Source organism: Nansenia antarctica (assembly GCF_963989245.1).
Source record: "Nansenia antarctica genome assembly, chromosome: 11".
Lineage (NCBI taxonomy): Eukaryota > Metazoa > Chordata > Actinopteri > Argentiniformes > Microstomatidae > Nansenia > Nansenia antarctica.
The window spans coordinates 13,045,875-13,067,318 of NC_137681.1; the positions used below are offsets into that span (position 1 = coordinate 13,045,875).

General features: G+C 44.5%; 1 protein-coding gene across 1 annotated transcript; it reads left to right on the forward strand.

Moving 5' to 3' along the window:
* Positions 1-239: 239 nt before the first annotated feature.
* LOC308167405 (cytohesin-3-like) lies at positions 240-20,813 on the forward strand (the record flags this gene model as incomplete). Its single annotated transcript, XM_080541822.1, has 13 exons — positions 240-258; positions 8,210-8,292; positions 8,705-8,769; positions 9,254-9,320; positions 9,466-9,584; positions 10,938-11,018; positions 11,344-11,456; positions 13,188-13,336; positions 13,517-13,628; positions 16,157-16,233; positions 17,877-17,948; positions 18,341-18,504; positions 20,706-20,813. The coding sequence occupies 13 exons, from the start codon at positions 240-242 to the stop codon at positions 20,776-20,778; spliced, it is 1,194 nt and encodes a 397-aa protein (XP_080397948.1). The 3' UTR covers positions 20,779-20,813.
* Positions 20,814-21,444: the final 631 nt, after the last annotated feature.

The window sequence follows — 21,444 nt, forward strand, 5'->3', positions numbered from 1 at the left end:
ATTTATTTTAAATACATGGATAACGGTAATTTAAAACGACATTTCTCGTGATATGCATTTGTGATACATGCCTGGCTGGTGTTACATTTCGACTGTGCACAGCATACCTCTCTGTGAGCCGTCAGTCTAATCTGCCGTTCATAACCAGTGAATAAAACATTGATTGATTGATTGATTTAGAGATTTAAAAGTGACCGACCGATTTTTTTTGGGACTGCCGCGTCATTTGCATTCGAGATATGGATGAAGACAATCAAGGTAAGATGCATATGATTTTCACTGTCTCTTCCATCATTTGCTGTAGCATACAGTCGCCTGGTGTGAATGGACTGATGCGCCGTAAAACAGGAGTCAACGGGGACATCTGCCACTGCATGCATGTATGGAGGATTTAGCATGATAGTATTTTTTTCTTCCAAGAAAAGACATGATGAAGGTAGCCTATGTCTTTTGTCAACTGTTGGTTGGTTGTCATCACGGGGTAGCTTGAAAATGGTTTTGCCCATAGGCTAATCATGTGGGACAATAATACAATTAATACAATACAATAATACTGTAAATAATGAATGGTTTCCCCTCAAATAAGAATGTATATCTTTTGGACTGCATAAAAACATCCACAAATTAATGATATGACTTGTTTGTTCGCCAAAAATTCGTTTGATACTGCGCCTGAGACGCTTTGAAGTTTGCACGGGGGTTAACGCTTCTTTCCAGTATCAGGTAGTCCTGTTTAAACGGCTGCTCAAGGCCCCAAACTGGTGGGATTGATAAGATAACGGCCTTTCATTCTAACGGAAAGCCCACTTCCTCTGGAACGCTCTCTGAAGAACCCCATTCAGACACAGCAGAGAAGAGCGCTTGATCCAAATTGTGGTTCGCATGCTCCAATGCCGCTTGCATGATACCGTACACACACACAGACACACAGACACACACACACACACACACGCACGCGCGCACGCACGCGCGCACACACGCACACGCACACACACACACACACACACACACACACACGCGCGCGCACGCACACACACACACACACACACACACACACACACACACACACACACACACACACACACACACACACACACACACACACACACACACACACACACACCACCACAGAGGATAATCTTCCAACCTAGGGCACAGGGTGAAAACCCTAGTAGTAGTGCAAACAAATGCCTTTACAACCCAGGATAACCATTAGATAGTTCAACTGTGAAAGATTACCGCAGGACCATCTCGCCACAGCTCACCCTGGCCCATCCTGTTACATTAACCCCTTTTATGCTCTGAACACATTTGCCCATGGTTAAATGAAGGTTGTCCATCATTAAATGTCAGTAAAGCTGAGTGCGGGCAAAATGCTCATTCACACACTGACTCATAACATTGATTTAAATCCTGTAGGTTGAGGGGAATTCACTGTGTCTTTGGATTGAAATCAAACCCTGTGGCTAAACCTCAGAGAAGACTTCTTGGTACCATTATTGGAGGATCTATTTCTAAACTTCTAATAAGGATCATATGTTTTGTTAACAGTTAGCTGTGCAAATATATATGAAAGTGCAGAGTTGGAGTTAGACACTGGCCACCGGCTCATGTGACTGAATGTCAGAGAACAGAGGCATGAGTTCCTGCAATCCAACTGGAAAGATATGATAAGTGCATGGAAAGATCTACGTGTATGGCGTGAATTATTACAGTAATAACACCCCACACATTAAAAACAGACAGACAGGCAGACAGACAGAGACACACACACACGCAGGCACACACACAAGCAGACACACACACACACACACACACACATATACACACACACACACACACACATGCAAAACTTCCCCTGCTAGCCGCTTACAGCAGGCAGCAGCACTAGATAGATTTCCCCAAGCCCTTCAACTCAGATCAGAGTAGTGTAATACAATGTAATGTGCCACAGAGCCGGGCTCTCTACAGTGTGCAGAGTATGGTCATAGGACCATCATTTGCATTAGTAGGACTGCTCGTAAACGGCGGGGAAAAGCCCAACCAAATGGCTTGATATAGGATAAGATCATGTTCTACTGGGCAGTTGGTGAGCATGCTACTTCTCATGCATAATACAACACAATACTCAAGCAGTGAGGAGAAGAAACTAGGGCAGTGAGTATGGTATGGAATTCATTAACGCATGTTTACAACATTTATAGTTTGGGTTGGTCTCTTCTTATGTGCTGTTTACATGCCACAATGGAGACGTCTGCCGTCTCGTTGTATAAAGCATTAGTCTTTAAATCTGAAATGTTTTTATTGCACCAAGTGTGTATTTATAGAACCATTGTGTCGTTAGATTGGAAGAGTGAAAGCAGAAGTGGAAAGAACACCGTACAACTTGGCCAGCGGCACTCTGATGGTGGTTGTGTGTTCAAAGACTAGATGTCCTCTAATTTATTTTCTAACATGCCCTCATCAGGGGGAGAGAATGAGAGTGCGCTATATAAATGGATGTTTTTAAGTGTGCTGCTGTGGGACTTGCCAATATTGCTTATGTCATGATCCTGATAACCTCCCTGACCCCCTCTTTCACTCAACACACTTTTCTCTATCTGACCGTGGGAAGCGCCAAATGGGAACCCCCTTTCCTTCCATTCTCTTTGGGTTCTAAGTTTGTGTTTGTTTGTGTGTGTGTGTGTGTGTGTGTGTGTGTGTATGTGAGTGTGTATGTGAGTGTGTGTGTGCGTGTGTGTGTTACAATGACGTGCTAATGAATACCTCTTCAATAGATACTATTAGTCATGCATATTATTTTATGGCATTCATCAAGACATTAGTGGTTGTCTAAGTCGACAGGTTTGGTGAGACAGAGTTTGGTCATAGTTGGACAGCATCTTTGTTGTGGTTGTAGGGTGAGGGCGTGGGAGGGCATTAGGGAGTCATTACTGGTGTGCTGTCGGCACTCTGTGGCTGCTTTGTAGCTTTAGCTCACACACTTGGGCAGCTGGCTGGCACACATCATGTGGTCTAGACTCACACTCTGCCTTTTTGATTCAAGACAAGTCGATAGATATTGTGACAAACTGTGGATCACATGCTGCTATGGGATTCAGTGCCGCTTGCATGATGTACATACACACGCACACACACGCAGGAACGCAGGCATGCACACACAAACACGCACAGACACACCCAGACACACACTCACACACACACACACACACACACACACACACACACACACACACACACACACACACACACACACACACACACACACACACACACACATACAGGAGGGATACTGAATTGTGTCAGATCTTTTGTTGCCATCCAGTGTCATTCTTCTGCTTATGATTCTACTACTTATTAGTCTCTAATGTACATTTTTTGTTAATTTTACAATTAACCCCCAAAACAAAGATTTGATGTGAAAAAAATGGACAGTGTACACTGGTAACATTTCCATTCCTACAGCCTCTATGTCCCCTTTATGGGGCCCCTTACCCTGTTGCGTCATTCAAGAGCTTAACAGGAGATTTAGGGAAAAATTCAGTTCATTTTTCCCGTTAGGATTACAGTTTATACTTTAGTGTTTTGTAGGACAACAATGGAAGATTAGAGACACCGCTCTAGGGTAAGAGCATCACTGACGGACTTGGCCTGTCTTCAGGAAGGATTGAGAAGGACTGCGGCTTTAGTGGAGTCTGGAGGGAAACACTGCATATGGGATTGATTATGGGGAATGCTGCGGAAGGGTGGGGGGGGGGGGGGGGGGGCAGCACTGTTGTCGTATGACTGCCCTCCAGTCCAATCCAGAGTACATTTCTGTTGTTTCAGATGCAGTTGTTATACATTGTTTCTGAGTTATTAATTTAAAAAGAATGAGAAATAGAGAGACAGTGAGCTCTATGTGAGGGCAAAGAGGAAGTTAGATCGTACAGTAGACAGAGAGTGAAAGAAAGAGATGTCGTGGGACAGAGAGAGGGGAGGAAAGAGAAGGGGAGAGGGAGAAAATAGATGAGAGAGAGAGAGAGACTATATTTCCCTTGAATAATATGCACCTAATGTTCAATAGAAGTAGAACTAAATGAAAGCAGATCCTGAACGACTACACAAGCATTGTGTGAGAGGCTTGGGGCTACAGCGGTTGTGTTTTTTGGCCAGGCTAGGTAAGTGCCTGGGTCTCTGCAGCGCTCGGCCCTGTGGCGTGAAGAATGTGGAAGTGGACGGCACGCCTCATGTTCTCATTCTCACCTCCTCAGCTTAAGCAGCCAACCTGAATGAGAAGCCCTGCGTAGAGCTGTAGTATATACAATATAATCTATATACAACTACGCAACAATACAGACGTCAGTCAACTTTTGTTGACTTTCCGTCCCGGTTATTGAGCTGGAAAAAGTCTCTCTTGTCTAGCGTCTGAGTCTGTGAAGGTTCAAGTCGGTCAGCCAAAGATAGGATAGTGTTGTTCCAGGCAGACAACTATTAACATCCAGGACCTCCAGGCAAGAACACCGAGGCACGGGGTTTCTTCGCAGCAAAGCCTCTGATTAGAAGTGGGTGCCAGAAACAGCATCAATGTCATTCCAAGGTTTATCAAATTTGCGGATTATGGATGGGCATATGACAATCCAATATTGACCCTGCTGCTGGGCAGATGTTAGGTATAAGGACAGCACGTACAGTACAGACCACCCAGACCCCCTCTCAGCAGGGGTCCCGCCCCAAAACAGTAGATTAACCCCTGCAATCAGTGTATGACAGTTTAACCCAATCATGGATTTCTCTTGACCTACAGTTAAAACTCAAGATATTACCCCCAAAATATTCACTCACAAGGATATTAGATATTACCGGAAACGAATAGAATAGGGATCTTAGACGAATAGACACACACACACACACACACACGTATACACACACACACACACACACACATACTCATAACCTCTGGCTCTAACAGTGCCCTACTAATCATTCCCTACATTCTGCCGTCTTGACAAACTGCCAGGACACATCTCCAGATAACTACACCGGAATACAGCAGCTGCTGCTGCTGCTGCGGCTCCTGCTCCATGTTGTCACTCGCTGCTGTGCCAAAGTAGGTTAGAGGAGAGAGTGTCTGGACAGTGAGAACATCTGTGTACTGTATACTGTACATCACACTTTGTCTTTGGTAGTCCCATAGTCAGATTGGATTTAATAGCAGTGGGGGGATGTCGTCGAGATTAAAACCAGCTGCCAGCATGTGTTGTGCGCGCGCATGTGTGTGTGTGCCTGTGTGTGTGTGTGTGTGTGCCTGTGTGTGTGTGTGTGTGTGTGTGTTGCATATAAAAGAGTACCGTGTGGGATACAGTTAGAGGGATTGGGGACAGCAGGCTGCAGATTAGGGAGGCAGGGCTCTCAGTGACTGCCTGTGTTTCAGTGACTGAGTGATTGGGCCGAGAGAGTTATCGCTGTTCATGCTGCAGTACATTAACAGACTATGGGGAAACTGAAAGAACCCACTGCGATCACCAGATTTTAAACTAGGAAGTTGGCCCATGTAAATGAGCATGAGAATCTGTGAGATTCGTTGCTCTAAGACCCACTTTACTACGCTGGCCAAACTGGAATGAATGGCTTATTTTTGTGAAGCAGGGTCACACACACGGCCTGAAATAGGATTTTCTTCTGCCAGCCCAACAATGGCTGGAGAAATGGACATTCAGTCTTCGATGCGATTGCTTGTAAGCAAACCATCACTAGGCTATATGTTTGAGTTTTTGTTATAAGCAAGGATATGTTTTACAAGATTCCTCGTAGTTGACATACCCATGCTTTTGACCTGTTGCTCCTCTTTCTCCTCTACATCTACCTGTAGTGTTCTGTGTGAGTGTGTGTGTGTGTGTGTGTGTGTGTGTGTGTGTGTGTGTGTGTGTGTGTGTGTGTGTGTGTGCGTGCGTGCGTGTGCATGCTTGCATGCGTGTGTGTGTGTGCACGTGCAGCACTCGTGCCTGTGTGTATATGTATATGTGTGTGTGTGTGTGTGTGTGTGTGTGTGTGTGTGTGTGTGTGTGTAAACAGTGAGTTGCAGTTGGAGGCTTGAACAGTTGGTAGTTTTGGGTGTGAGGACCATGAAGGGATTAAGACCTAAAAGGAGATTTGGGGATTTGTTTTGGGGGGGAAATTACAGGAGCCTCAGTTCTGTGGTGCACATGTCTGGGTTTAAACCCCCTGCACCAGGCTGTGCACCCACTCCACCCGCAGTGGCTTGACTCAATGAATTTCGAGCTCATTTAGTGGCACTCTATTGCAACTTCCAATGCTTTCAGATTAGCGTAATATGTTGTTTACATGTTTGAGAGGTTTGTGGGGGGAAATAACCTCTTGAATTATACTTTACATGAAAATATATGATTATCCAAGGTGGCACAAATATTCAGTGACCTATTTTGGGCCCGTGTTGGAATCAAAGCCATACTCACGTCAACTAAGCCACCATGATTAGCAGACTGTATTGTAGAGCCTGTAGATTGACTCATACTAACGATAACCTGTGAATAGAGACTTATCAGAGGGAGAATCTGTTTGGTCAGATCCAACATGGCTGACGTCAGTGACTCTGCTCCCTCTATCCTATCTCTGTCTGTGGACTGGAGACACTAAACTCATTTCCTGGATGAGTCAGAGAGGTTGGCAGGGGGAATGTGTTTGCAATCTAATTTGTGGACCCCCTGTTTATTTTTAATGTCCACTAACACTAGACCAGACGTGTCCCATTAGGACTAATTCTAGCTCTCTCTACCTGTCACCGGCTCGAGTCCTAGATGTATAGTACAGAGCAGATGTTATGCAGACTTCAGAAGAGGGCACACACCACTTCTCATTAGGTCTATGATGAATCAGATCTTAATCAACCAGATGAGTCTATCTGGATGTTCCCATTAGCTCGGCTGCATACAGCCTCAGGCTGTAGAAAACCCAAGCTACAATCCCTCTTAGCAGAATGTCGTCCGATAAGCAAATTACGAAAATACGTAACAGTCAAATATGGCTGTAAAAAGCAATAATCTAATCTTCTGTATAATACATTATGACAGAAATAGACAGTGATTTTCTGCAAAATAGATTCAATATATCCTCATGAAAATCAAAAAATATTTCTCAGAAATGTAAGATTGAAATTGCTCACTAATTTGATATATCAAAGAGAACATCATGAACTCACTTTACTTCTGCACAAGAGAAACCTTTCAAACGTGCAAACTGCTTTTTCATGCCAACGGCATTTACAATTAGGTTGCGTAAGTAGAGCAAGGAACCCGGAGGTTAGCTGTACTAATTAATGTCTTTATTTTTGTGTTGAACCCCAGTCAGTAACATTGTGGTCCACATCCCTTCTATTGTCAGAAAGCACATTGTGAACCAGGAGGAAATCCTTCAACTGCCTGCCTTAGTATCTGACCCCAGCACAGACCTTGTGTGACCACAGGATGATATAACTGGGTTATTACTGTACAAGTCCTCTCTATACATCGTCTCAAAACCATCCCTATCAATACTTGCCCCCATAGCACCTTTCTCATATCAACTTAGTTGCCAACTGCCAAATTAGTGTTGGACTCTCTTGAGCCAGACTGCCTTAGTCTGTTTTAATTGGCACAGATCCCCTTCTGTATAAGAGAACCAAAGGGTCGATATATTTCCATCTTATATGTGCAGAGCTGTGACTGTGATATTAGACATGTAATTTCCCTGCTCTATGAAGAGATTTGGCGGGTGCATCTGCCTCTTAGCTTGGTTAATGAAGCCGGATCACAGAAGCCCTCTCTGGTGGTTCCACAGAGAACACAAGAGCGCACACTGCACTCATATTCATCTCACCCCGGCTCTAAGCCCCAGGGCTGGGAATCCAAGGCGAAGGTTGTGTTAATTTACCGAACTCGCCTTTAATGAAAGGAAACCTAATCTGGATTGGTTTTATTAATAGAATATTCCTTTGAGCAAAACAAGAGGGAACACTTTCGTGTGGAATAATTAAGACCCTTTGTCTTTTTTTCCCGTATTAAGTGCTTCAGCTTTGAAGTATGTTTCTCAATATAAACTGGGTGGAAGAAGTGTCATGGTGGCACAGTTAGTGAAATCACACAACAACAACAACAACAACAACAACAACAACAACAACAACAACAACAACAACAAGATTCATGGCTGATGTTCCCGCTGTCATCTCTTTCAGTACCTGAGGATCTCTCACTAGAGGAGAGGGATGAGCTGTCGAACATACGCCGAAGGAAGAGAGAACTGCTGGATGATATTGAGGTGTGTATCTGCACTTTCTGCCTCGGCTTAGTAGCTGCCGATGCCTTGGTGTGTTGTGTTTGTGATGTGCTTGCATTGCTTCATGTTGATGTGCCTCTTTTATGCTGTGGTTGTTACAGTAACAGAATGCAGCATAAAGTTCTGTAAATAATGCAAACCAAGAGTGCCCTCCTTCCATGCACACACACACACACACACACACACACACACACACACACACGCACACACACACGCACACACACACACACACACACACACACACACACACACACACACACCTGCACACACGCCAACCCTCCACCTGGGTCTGTGTTCCCTCAGTGGGATGTGAGTGTCCATGCTCTAGAGCTGTACTGCTGTTTTCTCAATAAAGCTCCATTCGAATCATGCTTCTCCCTTCCTTCCCTCCCAGCGCTTGAAGTTTGAGATAGCTGAAGTCATGACTGAAATTGAACAGCTTACATGTGTAGGAGAGAGGTGAGTGAGTGTTTATTGTACATCACGTGAGAAAGTGTACCACCCTGTCACACAGACTTCTGTATTTCCCTTCTCAAACAGCAGACAATGGCCTGTTCTGTAAACCAATCATAGTCACTGTACTATTATTTTCTTTCCCCTCTATCACACTTCAGCCTGCCCTGTTACCCATCCATTAGAACACTGTGTGTCAGTATCTCTATACAATATGTCTGCCATCTGACTGCAGGATTTAGGTTAATTAGATTCTGGCTAGATCTATGCACAGCACTGACACGTTTGGTACTATTCCTTATTTTGTTCCATGCATTACAATGAGCCTGTCCTCCGATTTCTACCTCCACTGGCCTCCCCTGATCAACATGTTTCTGAGCCGTGGCTGTTATACCACCTTTAGATAGACAAGAAGGCAAGGAAAAGGCTTGGTTGTGTTGAAGATGAACCCTCATATTTAAAATTGTTTTCTTTTCATGTTGTGTTATAGCAAATCATCACAGAGAAATAAGCAGATTGCCATGGGGAGGAAAAAGTTCAACATGGATCCTAAAAAGGTACATTTTGTTCTAAATATGGCCCCTTCAGTCTTTCATTTTGGCTTTTAGGGGCTATGTGACGAGCAAGACACTCAAATGAAATACGGTGCTGTTTGAATGATTTGCCCTTGATTGAGATAAACAGCCCAGTCTTGTATTTCAGGGGATCCAGTTTCTCCTGGAGAACGACCTTTTGCAGCACACTCCAGAAGACGTCTCTCAGTTCCTATACAAGGGCGAGGGCCTAAACAAAACCGCCATCGGAGACTACTTAGGGGAGCGGTAAGCCAGGCCATCTATCAGAGCAGAGGGACAGTTTTCTCTGCTGCCCTGCTCCCGAGCCCTGAGGGAGATTTATGCGTGCTGTGTGATTACAATGTTCCCTGATTCTGAGGCCACCTCCACGGGAAATTATGGTCTGGATTTATCGATGGAAGTGGCCGCCGGTTCCCTCAGAATAGAAATCACCGTGGCAACGTGGGTGTCTTGTCTTCTCAATGCCACCCACATAGACACCCGAATAGCAATAAGCTCCGGTCGCCTATAACTCATAGCAGACACGGTCAGATAACAGAGGATAGGGGTCTTGTGACTACACACCACAGCTTGGATAAAGTTGATGATATCTGAAGAGAAGAGTAGGAAGTGAAATCATATGAAAAAGATGAGGAATTCCGAAAAATATATATACTCTCTATTGAGATGGATGTGTGAAACACACGTGGGAGTCAGTCATCAATATTATGAGTCTGGAGGGTAAATCTGTGAGCCTGTCCTTCAGTTCCAGGCTCTAATCCAAGGGGAATCATCAAAGAGCCAACCCACTCAATGGAAATAAACATAGGTGGAACGGCTATACTTAGCAATTAGCACTAATTGAGTTTACGCAAGGGGCTGGAACCTATCATTACACGCAGTGTAATTACAGCTTGGTAAGGAGAAAGAGAGGGGGGAAGAAGAGAGAGGACAGATAGAGGGAAAGAATGAAAGCGAAAGAAGAATGGGTGAGTTTTAAATAAACACATGAAACTGTTTTGTACTTGGATTCCATTATACTGTAGATCCATTTCCTGGGAGGGTGGCTTTCTGAAGTTCATGAATGATACATCATACAATCAAGTGTTCAGGCTCAAAAACATTTAATTGAATGTTAGATAAACAACATCAAAGGACAGCAGGCCAGGGGGTTTCAGAGATGATGTTGACTTTCTCTCAAACGCCCCCATAGTGGTAAAACAAGTCCTTCACACAAAAGGCTCAGTGTGGATTCAGTTTTCATCAATCAAATCCGCGGTTGACCATGCCAAGTTTCAATAGCTGAACACCTTGAGGTATTGGGATACATTTCAATAGGCCAGCTGTTAAGATTGCTTCCAGACTGTGCAGTGCTGCGTGGTATATCAATGAAGGCCGAAAACATTTCTGGAATTCCAAGAAAAAGGCATCTGCTTGGAAAACACATTCACTGAGGAAATAATGTTTTCCTTCTCTGGGCTCAAACTGTGTGCAACTGAGCTATTCCATTTCTCCAGGACATTTTTGATATTCCCTTGGTGATATTGCCATTCCTTTGAAAAATTTTGAGTGAAAAAAAACATTTTCCTGATGGGAATACCATTCATTTTCTCTCCCCAGAGATGACTTTAACCTCAAGGTGCTCCAGGCTTTTGTGGAGCTTCATGAGTTTGCGGACCTCAACCTTGTCCAAGCCTTAAGGTGAGCAGCATGGTTAACTCATCTACCAGGCCTGAAACCTGAAACTGGTGGTTATACACTTTGTAACTGATGGAGATGTTTATGTCTATATCAAATATGGATGGACTCAAGATAGTACACTCAATAGTCAATACTGATGTCAAAAGTTCAGTGCTATCTGTCCAAATAATCAATGGCAGATATGTTTAATTATTTGGCAGTGATACTGTACTTTCTGGTTGAAAGAATAACACGTTCAGCTACCTTTGTTTGCCTAAATACATTTCTGGCTCTATTATATTACTTCATCATCATCAGATCCCCTGTCTCTTCCTCTCTGTTGTAGGCAGTTCCTGTGGAGTTTCCGTCTGCCTGGTGAGGCCCAGAAGATCGACCGTATGATGGAGGCCTTTGCGTCACGGTACTGTGGGTGCAACCCAGGGGTCTTTCAATCCACAGGTAAGACCTCTACAGAGTAGAATGGTACTTAATATTTGTCTTTTTGTTCAAATAGAATATTCCTTTGCTCAGCTTCCAACCTCCTCAAACAACCCACAAAACACACACACACACACACACACACACACACACACACACACACACACACACACACATCATACACATTTGGGAGGAGCACAGGGTCAGCCGCAGGGTCAGGCCCACTGCAGCACTCCTGAAGCTGTTTGGGGTTAAGTACCTTGCTCGAGGGCTCATCAGCAGGAGGTGGTACATCTAAAACCAGCAGGCCTCAAGTTGCCAGCTACTACTCGGCCTCTCGGTAACCTCTAGACTACCTCACACCCTAAACTGTGTTTCTGTGTCCTCACTATTTTTAAGAAGAAGATTAGAATGATATACAGTACCAGTCAAAAGTTTGGACTCACTTTCCCATTCAATTGACTGGTACTGTGTGTGTATATATATATAAACTTCTGTCATGCATTACGGTAATATTGGAGGAAACATCTTAACCCTATGCATTCCATAGTAATTTACTTACAAAAGGTTTAAAGTTTTAGAACTTATTTAGAACTAGTTTATAAACTAGTCTTTTTTATTATGAATATTAAACCATTAACAAGCAGTTATAACTCATTAGTCCAGATTGTTCGATAACCGCTTGGTGCTCGCCAAATACTGTAAGCTGTGAGCTTAATGTAAAGTGTTACCAGCATTGGACTGTGGACTGTGAGTCATTCAGATTCAGGAAAAAAAGGAAAAAGTTATTGTTCCGTTGTGGTGCAATTTGTTTGCCGCAGAATAAAAACAACAGCCAGACAATAAACAAATAACAGGAAAAGAAAAAGAAAAAAATGTGCATCAGTGAATCAGTGCATTGTACAGAGAGCTCTCCTCTGAAGAGAGTCAAGACTGCCTGTTGTGTTCAGGGCTGAACAGTACCAGAGGAACAACGGGGAAGAGGGCGGGGGTTCTGTAGTCCAGCAGACAATACCATCTGCAGGCCTGCAGGGACACAAGTGTGTCAGGAGGAGACAGAGTGGGATGATTCATTTACAATTTACAGTAGTGTGTGTCATGGCCACTCCATGAATACACTGGGATAGACTCTGTTTTTTCAGGTTTTTCCTGAAATGTTCTCCTGTCTCAGTTCTTCCGTGCCCAGTGATCCATTAACTCAATAATATACCAGTGTCATTGTTACACCTCTAAAATGCAAAGTATGTTCAGAAATCAAAACAGCTTCATATTCCGATTTATGTAATAAATCATATAATGATAATATATATGTTACGGTACATGTGGGAATACGGTACATGTGGGGAAAACTAGGGTTAGGGTTAGGTGCTAGGGTGCTAGGGTTAGGGTTAGGGTTAGGGTTAGACATGCCAGCATGTACCAAGTCGACGTTTTATACTGCCATGTCCCCGGAAATGCCAACATAAACCGTTTTCCCACATGTACCGTAACATAATACACCGTTCAGCTGACGCTTTTATCCGAAGCAGCAGTGAGTGAATACATTTCAGTATGGTCCCATCAGGAATTGAACCAATGATCTAAGCATTGTCAGCGCCATGCTCTACCAACTGAGGGCCAGGTGTCTGATGTTATTTGGTACTTGGTATGACACAGGTCAGTCTTCCTTGGTAAGACCCAGCGAAAGGCCTTGAGATATTGGCCCTGAATGGAGTGTTCATGTACCACGTCTGTTCCCTCCGTGCTCTGCAGACACCTGCTACGTCCTGTCCTTTGCCATCATCATGCTGAACACCAGCCTGCACAACCCCAACGTCCGAGACAAGCCCCCCGTGGAACGCTTCATCTCCATGAACAGGGGCATCAACGAGGGGGGCGACCTACCAGAGGAGCTGCTCCGGGTAAGCTGCTCCCCCCCCCCGCTGCCGGGGTTTGTGTCCTAATAGTCTCAAATAACCTCCTTTCCTCATCTCCTTGTCTCCTTGTCTCCAGTGCTACAAGTCTACATTTTAATTTGTAGACTTCATTTTTTATTACATTTGAATTTGTAAACTCAATGTTTTTTGTTTTGACTTCTACAGAATTTATATGACAGCATCAAAAATGAGCCTTTTAAAATCCCAGAGGATGATGGGAATGATTTGACACACACATTCTTCAACCCTGACAGAGAAGGATGGCTACTGAAGCTAGGTGAGTGAAGAATGGGCTGAAACCATCTTTGCACACCGAAAACATTGATGAATATCTGTCATTCTATATGCTCAGGGTAGATGGATATGACCTCAGGATATGATCAAATGATGTCAGCTATGTAGAGAAGCACTCTTGATGTGTCCTTGTCGTGTGTTGTCCTTCTCTGTCAGCCTAAGCATGGTCTGTGTGAATATGCATTTCCTTTCTCGGGTGTGTTGTTTTATGTGCTGGCTGTGTCTTTTGTGATTGGTGGATTTTTTTGGGAAACGTGCCTTCTTGTTTTTTATTCCTCACACACTTTGACCTCTCACCTCTCACCTTTCTGTTCTGTACTGTGACTGGCTCTTTCTACTTACTCTGCTCTAGGAGGTAGGTACCCCTCCTCCGCCCCAGCCCTAACCTCCCTCGCTGCCCCCCACCTCTTTGCTTGACCTCATCCTTATGTCCCATGCCGACATCGGCCTGTTACCTCTTATCTTACTAAGCAGGGGGCTTAGCTATCTTGCTTTTGCCCTCCATTTAACTGCTTGTTTGTTACATAGACATTTGTGGAGCAGTGTCAGTAAGTTATGGTAGTTAGGGTGATGGGGTTATCTGCCTCCATAGCTGCGCATGAATGGCTTCTCTGATCTTTTTTTGTTGTTGTGTTGGATGAGGACCCACCGCATTCCTCATGCGACTATGTGTGCTATGTGTCTTGTGCATCTCAAACGGCACCCTGTTCTCCATTTAGGCCACTACATCTGCCCAGAGCAAAGTACCGGGTGGCATTTGAGATTTTGCACTCTTATGTCACACAGCTCATGTTTATTTAGGCATGAAGACATGCTATCTGGCTGATAGAGAACGGGTGCTTGGCTTCCATTTAAGCGCCATAAGGTTTGCGCTGTGAGAATGTGAATGCGCTGATCTAGCGGGTGAACTGAAGGCTAAATTTCGCTGCCCCTGCCCTGAAGGCCTGAAAACCTCCCGCTGATTCTCCTGCTGCTTCCTCCGCCTCCTCTCCCACTTGGGATCCCCCTCTCGTTCCATCCCACCGACTACGCTTGCCAAATCATTTTAGGGTCCAGTTTCTCCCCCTGTGCATTACATGCTAATTGTAGCCCCATTGTAGCTGTCCAGAGCGATGATGTGTTTTTTACAAGGTTGATAAATGAGTCGTTACGCCGGACTGTCATGTATTTAAGGGTAACCGACGGCACCGAGACTGGAGCTCCACTGTCGTGTGCGTACGGCCTTGCTTGCACGCTTACCGTGCCAGAAACCACCACCACCACCACCACCACCACCGAGCAACCGTAGACAAGGAACTGCAGCACTCCTCTTTTATCTTTCACAGATTTACATTTTGCTCTTCATTCAGCAGACGACCTTATCACACTACAGTCGCACCCGACTAACACATATAGCTGTACAGCTGCATAAATACATAAATAAGTGTCATGTTTTGATATGAAAGGGAACTTACTATGACCGATCATGCTGTCTGGGGTAGGCTATGTGATGGCATTATAAAATAGCTTATCTCAACTAGGATAGGGCCTGCCATGGGCCTGCATGGGCCAGCTATGAATGGCAGACTGACTGCTAGACTGACATCTGTGCTCAGAGGACATTACAATAAGGGGCTTCCATATGCTAATTCTAAAATGTCAGCATCTTATTTCAATGTGAAGACAATACACGGTGGATAGGTCTCAGTTGCACACTACATATTCATTATATACATTCATCCAGTGTATTAGGTGTAAACACATGGATTATTGGCTGCTTGCATCATTGTGGTTTAATTAACGGTCTTGAATAATCCTGATAATCTGGACAACTGTGAGCATAATCTATTTATCTGCTAACGCAGCTTCAACTCTACTCAAGGAGAGTTACAGGAACTGCATATCCTAAGGAGATTATGCTTCAGATAAAGAAATAGCTAAATGCAACCTGTGAAATCTTGCATCGAGTTGTTCATTCAGCTCCTCATCCCTCTCTGTTGGTAGACAACTCATGGCAGCAAATTATTGAACAATTCTAGTTTGGTTCTGTTCTGGAATAACAGAATAAAGATGTGTCTTTATAATGCAGTGGACCGAGTATTCCCTCGGAATGACTTATCATCCCTGACTGTCTTCTGGTCTGAACAAACCCATGCCGTCACATGTGAAAGGCTGCATTTTTGGGATTTCTTCCCAAATTGAACCCACATTTGACTGTTTTCACAAGGAATAGCTCCTTACTCCAAAGGCCTCTCTCGGGAGGGGGGAGGGGGGAGGCTGGAGGCTGGAGGGAATATTCGACCCCTGATTGAATCAGCGTAATGGGTGGACTGATTATCAGAAGCAGATGTGGCACGTGGAGGGAGACTCCTGAGGGCTGGGTCGGCTGGCCTGTCTATAAGAAAGACAAACAGTATCACCCCATTGGCTTTGTATGGAGCTCCGCATGGTTTTGCCATTTCCTGTGCTCGCTGTGTGAGGTTGTTATTTCATTGTTTACCAAGACGTTGTTATCTCTCTCTCTCTCTACAGGTGGACGAGTTAAGACCTGGAAGAGACGGTGGTTCATACTGACGGACAACTGCCTGTATTACTTTGAGTACACAACAGTAAGTTGTGTGTTGTTATCTGTTGTGGGAGAGCTTCGGAGAACTGTCTTTGCATACGTAGGGAAGGAGAGAGAAAAGGAGGCAAGTCAGGATGACTGAAAGCGTGCATGCATGTGCATATGACTGAAAGACAGACAGACAAACAGCCACACACACACACACACACATACACACACATACACACACACACACACACATACACACACAATGACAGATTGAGAGAGACAGACAAACATGAAGGCAGAGAGAGCACAGTCTTTGTCTGGACCCACAGCTAGTGTTTAACAGATGCATCCCTTTGACCTAAATGAACCCCCATCCTGCAATTAACACGATGCATGGGAAACATCTGCAAGGTCTGACTGCAACACATCTGGCAGGGCTAGGCCCACCCCTCCCCGATACCCCTACCCCCACTACTAAGGGCCCAGCCCTCCAACCCCCTCACTGAAGAGCTCTCAGACGCCAGACCCCCCTCTTCACGGCTAACTCACACATGCATGCATGCATGCATACACACACATGTATGCACGCTTGCATGCACACACACACACACACACACACACACACACACACACACATACATATAGAACCCCCACCCACCCTAATTCCCCAACGCAACGGCTGAGACCCGAGCCGGACATCCCCTCAACCCCAGGGCTGAGCCCCCAGTCACCAGGCGCCCCCCCCCCCCCCCCCCCCCCCCGCTGTGTTCACTCATTAAGAGTAAGTCTGGAGAACGCAGGGGGCTTTTCCTCAAGGTCTCAGCCCCCAGACTGCTGCTGCCCCCCCCCATGCGGACACAATAGCAGCCCACTGTAGGATTGGGTTACCTCTCCCATTGGTACTACTTCTATGTATGTGACCTCCATGAATAACAACCTCTACTGTAAGTGTATAGTAGGGTAGTTGGGTTTTCAGGATCATCATAGCATAGATGCTTGTTTTATCCACTGGCTTTTGATATCGTTTCAAGCTATTGTTTAAAAAATGAATGTTCATGTATGGGAGCAGTTGCATCATGAAAATGATTGTATGTTGCATATTGTACATGTGACACGGTCTGGTTAAAAATCCTCAAATAGGGCATGATCATTTTTCAGTTGTAGAAGTAGTTGAAGAAGATATGCTTATTTGAATGTTGGTACACCTCAAACCAAATAGTGGAGAAATGCTCCCTGAATTAAAACACACGCAAAACAGCTGCTAGTAGCTAGCAGCTAAGAAGGAACGTCGCTACGAACATCTAACTGCATGTTTAGCAACATAACATAACAGCATGCTGATAGAACATCAACATGCTAAAAATACATAACTACACATAATTACATGATCACACAGTCCTTGCTATTGAACATGTCCTAAAGCGTAAGTTTGTTTACAAGCCATGTATCACTTAGCCAGTAGCCTACGGCAGACGAGACAGTGAATCCAATTCACAAATGTAGTGATCCTAAAACAGTTTGTTATACCGAGTGGGCTCTTCAACACTTACACTTTTGTAATATGCAAAAACACTTAAATGGGAAAAGCACATACAAAAAAGACGCTTTTTGCTCATTTGCGCGACTTGAGAATTGCTGACATGCGGCCCTTTTCACCAGACCGTGTGACATTATGTTGAATATTGTGTGTTTCTGCAGGATAAGGAGCCTCGTGGGATCATTCCACTGGAGAACCTCAGTATCAGAGAGGTGGATGAGCCCAGGAAACCTGTAAGCACCTCAACTCTTCTACTTCTCCCATTACCAACGCCTCTTCACTTCTCTGCTCTTACTTTACTCTTCTCTACTCTCTACTTGCTCTCTCCTGCTCTCTCTCTCTCTTTCTCTCTCTCTCTCTCTCTCTCTCTCTCTCTCTCTCTCTCTCTCTTCATCTCTACTCTCTTTCCCACCACTCCCTCTCTGTCCTTTCACATCAACAGCTCTGCTATCTCTTTTCTATTACTCCTTTCTCTCTTTCCCTTTCATGTAACACTTTTTTATTCACTTTATTGTTATATAATAATATATATTTTGTGTACTTTATAATTGGTTAATGATACAGTCAGAAACAGTGTGATTATGTTAATCAAGGTAACTGCTGTACCCCCCCCCCCCCCCCCCAGAACTGTTTTGAGCTGTACAACCCCAACCACAAGGGTCACAAGGGTCAGCTGATCAAGGCCTGCAAGACTGAGGCGGATGGACGGGTTGTCGAGGGCAACCATCTGGTGTACAGGATATCAGCGCCCACGCCTGAGGAGAAGGAGGAGTGGATCAAATCCATCAAGTAAGAACCCTACACAGGCTCCTCCTCGGTGTCCTCTCTCTCACACGACACTCAGATTTCACTACACCCCTGTGTGTTCCCATTTGTAAAATTCTCCTGTATGACCTTGACTGTGAATGCTTTACACACACATACACACACACACACACACACACGCACACGCACAGAGACGCACACACACACACACACACACACACACACACACACACACACACACACACACACTGAGAGACTCACTTTCTCACACTGCTTGACAGATAAGACTGTGGACTCTGAGCTGACCTGAGCTCTCTGGAGATTAAATGGGTTTCCGTTTGATAAGGCACTGTAGATTATTCAAGACAGCAGAGACAGAACACACACACACACACACACACACACACACACACACACACACACACACACACGCTTACACTCTCTCTTCATCTGACACTCAGAGTTTCTCTGTATGTTTTCACCAATTATGCACACTATTCATCATACCCAAATGCTGCCTTGTTAAGGAGAGGAAGAATCATAAGTGCTCTTAAAAAATTGGACCAAGAGGGTAATCGACCAAAGCTCTGGTTAGCATCCAGCCCGCTTAGCATCTCTGGATAATTCACAGATTCACTGATCGATATTGGAGGACAAAATCATATTACAGTATATGGCTAAATGTAATTTAATGCAGTAAGATATAGGAATCCCATTAGCATTGACAGATGTGTTTCCATTAAACTGAGAAGAAAGCATCTGCTGCTGTGCTGATTAACGCTGCTAGAAGTCTGGTTTGAATGTGGCTGCACCATGTACAGATAACAAGATGTGAAATGGGACTTGATAATATGTTTACATTGCCTATACTGTAACTTGATACAGTCAATTGGAGGAGATTTTGAGATTTACAGGTTGTATCTTTAGGACGACAGTGGAAAAATAGGTACCACTAATGTATGAATCCTAGTGCATACTAGCTCAAATTAGCCCTCTGTTCACTGTGTTTGTCTAGCTGTGGGACTGTGTACTTTGTATGCCCGAGCCGATGCTTACTAAGTCTCTGTCCCCTGACTCAGCTGTAGGGGTGGTGGTAGCCTCTCCTGTGGTCAGTATCAGCAGGCGCGCACGCACACGCACACACACGCACGCACACGCACACGCACACGCACACGCACACACGCACACACACACACACACACACACACACACACACGCACACACACACACACACACACACACACACACACACACACACACACACACAGTTTGTTGAGGAATTTCTGTGTCCCCTGACTCAGTAGTCTATAATTGTGGATGTCCCCACTGTAGTCAGCATCAGCGTGCACGCACTCACACTCACACACACACACACACGCACACACACACACACACACACACACACACAGACAGGCTGTTTGTGGAGGAACAGCCATCTCAGCACGTCCTGTGTTTCTGCTGCCGGGAAAGTAGCAGCATGTTACTCAGCCTTATTACCGTCCCATAGGGGAGTGAGTGTGAGTGTGAGTGTGAGTGTGTGTGTGTGTGTGTGTGTGAGAGAGAGAGAGAGAGAGAGAGAGAGAGAGAGAGAGAGAGAGAGAGAGAGAGAGAGAGAGAGAGAGAGAGAGAGAACACAGCCTCCCTCCAACAGGACATGAGGCTTTCACACAGTAATGATAGACCTTCACTGCTGTCTCTGAATTCTCCTAGGGAATATGGGGGTGTAAGACAGACAGTCTGCTCATATGTAGTTTACAAGCTCAGTTCATCAATAAAAAGATTTCATTCATTGCTCTATTGTTGTGGGGCATTCCTTCACAATGTACCGTAGGCTATAGGTGAACAAATATGAAACCAAGGAAGCTTGTTTTCTTTGTTAAATTGTTTATTCTTGAACAAGGTGTGACTATCAACAAGTCTCAAAGTTGCAACATATGATAATTAGGAACTTGAAGTTGACACAGTATGATAAAGCTTTGTGAAACATCATAATGGAAATTGAGTGAAGGTATATTGAGTATAAATAACAATCACTCTAATTCATGTCCTTTTATGTTGAAAACCCCCCCAACAACATTAGTGCTGGCCGTATCTGTTTACGTATTCATTCGTTCGTTTACATATTCATAAATTCATTCATATTCAATGTTTTCAGTCATACATATTCATAAATATTCAGACATATTTCATGTCTCTTAATCAATCCCTCCTCCCTCCTTTCACAGAGCTAGCATCAGCAGAGATCCCTTCTATGACATGCTGGCCACAAGGAAGAGGAGGATAGCCAACAAGAAGTGAGGGCTGTCCAGCCACATCAACCCCACCAGTGTCACCAGCAAAGCCCCTCGCCTGTCCATGGGGGCCATCACTCTCAGCCTGGGGAACAGGGGGCAGGAGCGGGGGGACCCCAGCAAGAAATCAAGATGCAATGGGAGTCCACTTGGACGCAACACCTCTCCGTGCTGGATCATCACAATGGACAAAAGAGAACGAGTGGGCAACAGTTTTTTCCATCTTGGTCATCCAGTGTGCTGTAGTTTCTCCCTCTGCAGTTTGTTTTTGGGTAAATTGTATTTGTTAACGCACAACTGTAAATTCTATAAATTGTGTAGAAATAGAAACTACGGTGTGTATATGGTCAAAGGAAACATGGTCAACAAATGACTTCAAGGACAGTGCAGTATGTATGACAGAATAGTTTCTGATAAGGGATGACAAATGCGTGCGTGTGTGTGTGTACACTTCCCTATACACACAACTGGACATTTTCCCAGCCATCTAAGCATACACTGTTGCAGAGAGCATTGGTGACAAAGGCATTGTAGCTATTACCACATCGCCCTCTAGTGAGTAAATGGAGAACTTACTCTTTAATGGGGCTCACCAAAATGATAAAAAAAAATCAATATGCACATATTCTGATTATAACACATGCTGTGTGGAGAGATCTCTAGATTCATCCAG